We start from the raw sequence: 7,237 nt of genomic DNA, 5'->3' as shown, positions 1-7,237 counted from the left end.
GTTGGCGCAAGCTAGATTAAAGTGATTATTACGTTTTGAATATGGATATTTTTCTTACAAAAACGCATCGATTCACTACAGGAGGCCTTTGTTCACCCCCCGGAGCCGTGTGAGACACTTTTTAAAATTGTTTTATTTCACTTCTTTTGGACTGATGCATGCAACACCCGCTGAGTGCCATGAAACAGCTTGAAAGATCAAAGACAATTTTTAATATAACTCCGACTGGATTCGTCTGAAAGAAAAAAGTCATATACACCTAGGATGACTTGAGGGTGAGTAATTTATGGACTAATTTTCATTTTTGGGTGAACTAACCCTTTCATATAGTTTTATCAAGGAAAATTATATCGCGATAATTATCGTTAGCGAATTATTGCCCAGCCCTACTTGGAGAAAGACATTTTAGTATACAGTAGTGATTTCTAAATTTCTGTCATAATTGCTTCAGTTTAAACCAGACTTTTATTATGACGGAATGCCGTGAAGATCTTATAGTTTCAGTGTGTATTTGATAATAGTTTTTCTCAAAGTAAACAGTGTAAATCTGCTGGGGTGCCTCTCAGAGCAGCTCTGGAGATGAAGTTCATGTCCTCATGCAGTGAGACAAGCGTCACGTGTGTTTGCGTTTGTGTAGTAGATGAAACTCCAGCCCTCGTTCATTCACACAGAGACACAGAGAACATACAGACTCATCACACATGCACTGACCGCTGCTGTCGCATTTATTTCTGCAGATAGATTAATGTATATGGAGTATCGTTATCAGCATAAATTGTATTGTGATCTAAAATTATATTGCTTATCACCCCTTTTCTGCTGTTACTCCTCTCAGAAATATCAACATCAATACTCACGTGGTGTGTTTGAGACTGACAGACAGATGGGTGGTTTTGTGTGGCTCTGGATCAAATCAGGTTGGTTTGTATTGCTGACGTAATATGTTAATGATATGCGTGCGGCCCGCGAGACTTGTACTTGGACCATAGTGCGGCCCGGTGGAAAAAAAGGTTGAGAACCACTGGATTAATGCATATAGAGTCAAAACGACCAGAGCTTATCAGCATAAATTGTATTGTGATCTGAAATGATCTCGTTTATCACCCATTTTCTGCTGTGTTATTGCTAAATCGACATCAGTACTCATGTGTAGTGTGTGTTTGAGACGAACAGACAGATGGACAGGTGGTTTTGTGTGGCTCTGGATCCTGATTAGTTTTGACAGCTTGTGTTGATTGTCATCTGCAAGCATTGCAATTTGGGGATTAGTGTGTTAGGACGGACACACACACACACACACACACAGTCAATTATCCGTCCTGCTCCTTATTCTAGACTTGCTTATAGATGATGATGATGATGATACTTGTCTTTATGAGGTTTCTGGTAGGGATGCATCGATCCGTTACTCAGGATCGGTATCGGCTCCGACACTGGCATTTTCTGCTGGATCGGGTATCGGTCAGACGAGAAAAGGCTCAATATACTATCGCACAGATTTAATAAACTACACATCAGTATCTCTTGTGTTTTGAACTTCTCTATGCGGCGCGCTGTGACTATGTGTTGCTTCAAGCGCATCATTCTGTGCACGGGATGTGCATAAGCGCTTTGTGCCGCTCTGTATTGGAGCTTTTCGTATTATAAAACTTTTGCGCAATGAAAGATTATTAATAGCGTTTCTTGTTCTGTCCTATTAAGGCTATTAATAATCAAATGGACTGTATAGCACAGTAATGGAGGCAGCAGCATATGATAGATGGGACTCCTGTATCTATATTGCTGCCTCCATTACTGTGCTATACATTTTTAAAAAATGTCTTTTAATTTTATAGTTTATATTTATATATAAATACATTTACTTGTTTTCATTAATGTATTTTGCAACAATAAAGAGAGCAATGTGTATCATTTTACGAGATTTAGTCCTACACTTATTCACTTTTATTTGTTTCCCACTAAATTTGTTTTATGCATTTTTATGCATTTTTAAAATAAAATAAAAAAAGATAATAATAATAATAATAATTACAACAGCTCTATTAATTAGGGATGCTCCGATCAGGATTTTTGCAGCCGATACTGAGTACCGATTTCTTGTCATGGTGATCGGCCGATACCGATGCCGATTCTGATGCTTCAAGCTTTATTAGACATTTCATCGGGCGCACACGCCTGGCCCGAAGTTAACTTCCGGTCTGTGTTTGTTTATCAGTCTGGCTATGGCTCCGGCTACAAACGCAGTTAAAGTTAAGGTGATGAGTAGACTGAAGTTGGGCTCAGGTGGTTGTGCTGTGGGATGTTTCCCATACATTTATTTATTTGTGGCGATCGCCACAATATCAAAACTGACGGATTTTACAAAAGGCTTCGTTGAATAAACATGAGCACGTACAAAAATCAAAACGAGGCACGGGTGTTTTTATATCACTGTATTTCTGAAGGAAGACTATCTTTAGAAAATTTTCGATGTCATTACCATTTCATCTTGCATGTTATATGCCTGATAAAGCAGCGTTAAATTTTTTGTAAGAATTTGACAAAAGATGACATACTTTTAATAAAGTTAGAGGAGTCAAACATCACCTCGTAATGGGAAGGCTACTTTTTGATAACATTTTGGATAATTGTTTAGAAGGTGCTCCTAAAATTTTGAACGTGCTCCTACATTTTTTACGTTAGGAGCACAAGTGCTCCTAAAAAGAAAAGTAAGCGTAGAGCCCTGTGTGCATGTATTACTTTGACCCAGTGGCTGCTCCTGCACACACACACACACGCTCATGTCACATGCGTGTGTTTGAGGATGATGTTGATGTCACGCATGTCTCCTCTCTCTCTCCCAGTGTGTTTGCTGTAGTATTGTGCTGTGCTTGCGTCAGTGGTTTTCCCCTGGCCGAGGGTCAGCTGGACGTCTCTCTGCTGTGTGTTGTAACAGCTGTGTACTCTCAGAAACTCCCACAATTCCTCCAGCTCTTCTCTTTCAGCCCATCTTGAGGGAATGTTGCGCTCATGAGCGTCCTGGTGAACCTGAGGTGTGTGTGTGTGAGATTTGAGCACACGTGCAGTGGATCTGATTCAGAATCAGGAGAGTGCCGTGTTTCTTTTTGGCGGGAATGAAAACGAGGCTGTGAGGGACTGAAGTACAGCAAGTTCAATGGACGTGACTGTTGTTTAACAACATGCCAAAACAAAAACTTCATAAAAACAATGCCATGTGATCTAGGACAGTGTTTTCATCTGTGTAACATTGGTTATGGTGTTGATCCTGACTCAGGCCTGTACTGACATTATAGCGGCCCAGGATGGGATCTGCAGATGTTTTCACACACTGACCTGCAGATTTCTCTCATGGTTTGAACGTGAAGGATGTGAGTTATTGACCGGTTTCAGTGTTGCTGATGTCATCGAGCCGGCAGCTGATTGGTCTGTCAGCAGCTGCTGATGTTCCTGCAGTGCATCGTGGGTCGTCTCATGAGTGCTGCATTGTGTGTTTGTTCAGCTTGTGTTGTGTGTCAGTGGATCTCAGACACTCTGTACTGCCTGTTTGCTCATGGTGGGGTTTGATTCAACATGAAAGAGTGTTTTGATGCTTTTCATTCTTCACTGATTCTCTGTCTCTCACAGTCTCAGACTCCCCCACATGATTTTTTTTTCATGACATTGCAGTTTTCACACCCACTGTCTGCTCTCAGAAATAATACACTTTTTTTTAAGTTGCTGTGCCTTAAGAAACATGTAGCTAACCGTTCCTCAGTGCTGATATATGGCTCTATGAAAATATAAAATGAATAACTTTTATTTAACTATGTTTATTTTTTTTCTGGATTCCATTTTAATGGTTAAATCAAACAAAAAAAAATCCATTTTATTTTCCAAAATTTCAATTTTTCTAGATTCCATATAATGGTCTAGGGCTGTAGCTATCGATTATTTTAGTAATCGAGTATTAGGGATGCACCGAATGTTCGGCAACTGAAATTATTCGGCCGAAAATAGCAAAAAAAGCTCTTTCGGTTTCAGGAATAAGCGAAAAGACCGAATAAATTGTAGCGAACAATAATATGACAATAGTAAGCAGCGCAGAGTGAGAGGCGCGCACTCTTTATTATGCAGCACACACGTCAGCGGTGTGGAAGCATTTAAACTGTCGGAGAAAGAGGCAATAATCATTACAAGCACGACAGAGAGACTGTTTAGGACTGCATCGCATGTCTTCAATGAGAAGAGGAAGGGCTGATTGTTGCTGGTTACTGTATGATGATTGAAATCGCGAAATGGCCTTAAACAGTTAGTAAATAAACTGCAGAACGTTATGTTTTCTAATACACGCGCGCATTGCATGTATTCTGACAGCGCTGCACGAGCTCGCAGCAGATCTGCTTGTTAACCAGGGTTCAAAGTCCAAAGCGCGAGGAAAATCTGCGCTGATACAGTCGTCCGTTGCTCACTCACATTTTTATGAATTTTTACAAGGCATGTGACAATGCGATACGTACGACGTATTCGTAATGAGACTCATTTATAAATCTGTTATCAACAAAAATAAGCATTGAGGTCTTCCTGCGCGTTTCCGCCAAAATAAAAGTTGAGAAAAAGCAAGAACTCTTATCAACATTCATAAATGTTAGTATTGTAATGTTACTGTTGTTCTGTAAAAGAAAAGAAAAAGTAAGACAATAATAATGACAATAATCATTACAACAGCTCTTTTTTAATACATTTATTATAACATTCACACATAGTGTTCAAATTAGGATCTGTAATATTTTCTAATGTTTTAAAAGAAGTCTCTTCTCAGCAAGGCTGCTTGTAATTGTACAGTAAAAAAAAATAAAAATGCATGCCTGATTCAAGAAGGGGGTCTGATGGCCAAAAATTATTATTTTACTAACTTATTAATTTGAAGTTAAATTGTGCTTTGTTGGTATAGTGTCTGCTAGAATGTTAAAAATGTTCAGTGTTAAAGGTCCCATATTGTACACCTTTCTGGAGTTTTATTTTAGGTTTTGATGTCCTTAAGAATATATATTTGTGGTATAAGTACCAAAAACCATCTCAATATATTTTTACAGCTCCTCTCTCAGGAGCTCTGCTGTCTTTTTTTTTTCTACGAAAAGGTGCACAACAGATTTACTGTTTAAATGAAAACAGATGTGAAAAAGATATGTAAAAAGTGTATTCCTTTTATTATTACTTATATTAATAATAATAATAATAATACTTTGAGAAGTATATTCTACCGTACAATAGTAATATTTGTGTCACCATTTCTTTAAGTCACAGTATATGAAGCTGCAGCTCTCATTCACACAGAGACACACAGGACAGCTGGACTTCATATTCAATAGCAGTGTTTTTGAGCTTTAATATTCACAGACACTAGTCCATATCGTCATGCCAAACTCCATGACATTCCATGCTGTATTGTAAATTCCCTTCTGGATTCTGGACTGGATTCCATTCGTGCTTTCTGTATTGTGGAAATCATAGGGCCCTGCATACAGCCACACATTTGCTGTCATATCCAATAGAAAATACAGCTGTATCAGATATACATTCTAACAATCATAACGGTCACACATCAGGGATCTGGAAATAAACTATTGTTTCTAACATAGAGATTCTTCAGCATTCATCATTAGTTTACAATCACGGTTGTGTTTAATAAATCGATACTATTATACAAAGTATATGAAACAAAGTACTATATGAAAAAGTATTGTAGCATTTGGCTTTTTATTATTAGTAACTGTAAAGCAACTGCTATCAAACATTTCTTGTGTTTTGTAGTTTAGTGTGTGGAAGGTGTTCTGAGTAGGGTTGGGTATCGAAAACCGGTTCCATTTTAGAACCGGTTCCAAATTTCCAAGAACCGGGTTTTCGATAAGACGCCTGCATTTCGATTCTGCTTAACGATTCCTGCGTTCGCATTTTAATGTGATTAAAAACGATTTAAGTGCAGGAACGGAAAGAACGTGCAACCTGTTTGCGTGCAGCGCACACGAAGAGAACAGAGGTCGCGGTACGGGTTCCCGGTTTGTGTCCGTTCTCGAACCGCTCCGTGTATTTCCACTGTAGAAAAGGTTGTTCCGGGCCGAAACTGACTTCTTTCATATTTGTCGAGACCAATATGCAGAAAACTATGTTAGTATATCATCATAAACACAGCCGTTTTTATCTTACGTGAACGTAAACAGATGAGAAAGAAAACACACATGTACAGTGTTTTTAGATCTGCGTGCGTTCGGTGTTAAAGAGACAGCTGCCTAATAAACGCGCTGCCTGTCATTAATGTTAATCAAAGAACAAAAGAAAATCATTCACTGATCTTGACTGAATATATTTAATAGCTTTAATTGATTAATCTATATTTTATTTATGAAAAGAAAACTATGCAGTTTTTAAACTTTTAATTACAGTTTCTGTACCTGAAATTTTGCTCAGTTGTATTTATTTATGATATTGCTAATTTATTTGTTTGTTCCTATCTCATTACTGACTGTTTACTTGTCTTTAACACTTTAATATTTGAAATGTATATTAATCTAGTTGTTTTTGCTGTGGTATTTTTTTCAAAGCATGGGCAAAATTCCTCTTTGCTCGTGTTATTCAGCTGCAACAGAATGCTTTGTAAAAAGACAATAAATGTTTGACATCTAAATGTTTGACTTAATTTTTTTTATATTGGATTTTTTATCTTATTGGAATTGAAACTAGGAATCGATAAGCAGAATCGGAATCGGAATCGATAAAATTCAAACGATACCCAACCCTAGTTCTGAGTCTCTGTGTGTTTTCCGCAGATTTGATCTGAGATGATGAACTCAGTCTTTAAAGACTGGCGTGTTGTTTGTGTGTCTGTTAGTGTGCCGGGCATGATGACGACAGAGGTGGGATCAGAGACAGACGTGAAGAAGGAACCGGAGAAGGTTCCTGAAGTCCAGCAGCAGACAGACCAGCCCGACAAACCCGCTGAGAGCAACGACCAGCCGCAGGTAGAGCAGATGTCAATGCATGCTCTCTAATCAGCCAGAGCAAAGCTACACAATACTCGGCATCTCAGCGTAGTAAATAATGTGAGCAGAACCACATGAACACATGAGTGTGTGTAATAAATACTGTATTACAGGGCTCTATGCTTATTTTTCTTTTTAGGAGCACTTGTGCTAATTTAAAAAATGTAGGAGCACAGTCAAAAATTTCAGGAGCACCTTCTAATCAATCAAATATTCTGATT

General features: G+C 38.3%; 1 protein-coding gene across 3 annotated transcripts in view; it reads left to right on the top strand.

Annotated features, from left to right (window-relative positions):
- The window catches only part of LOC107697498 (protein 4.1-like), a 90,386-nt gene that overhangs the window by 34,876 nt on the left and 48,273 nt on the right, over window positions 1-7,237 (top strand). For all 3 annotated transcript variants that reach the window (XM_016498303.1, XM_016498304.1, XM_016498305.1), the window contains exon 2: window positions 6,866-6,995. In XM_016498303.1, the coding sequence (XP_016353789.1) occupies window positions 6,876-6,995 (120 nt within the window). In that variant the 5' untranslated portion in view covers window positions 6,866-6,875. The remainder of the gene's footprint in view (window positions 1-6,865; window positions 6,996-7,237) is intronic.

The sequence above is a fragment of the Sinocyclocheilus anshuiensis genome, unplaced genomic scaffold, assembly GCF_001515605.1.
Source record: "Sinocyclocheilus anshuiensis isolate Anshui unplaced genomic scaffold, SAMN03320099.WGS_v1.1 scaffold1452, whole genome shotgun sequence".
Lineage (NCBI taxonomy): Eukaryota > Metazoa > Chordata > Actinopteri > Cypriniformes > Cyprinidae > Sinocyclocheilus > Sinocyclocheilus anshuiensis.
This window is presented reverse-complemented; position numbering and strand designations above follow the sequence as displayed.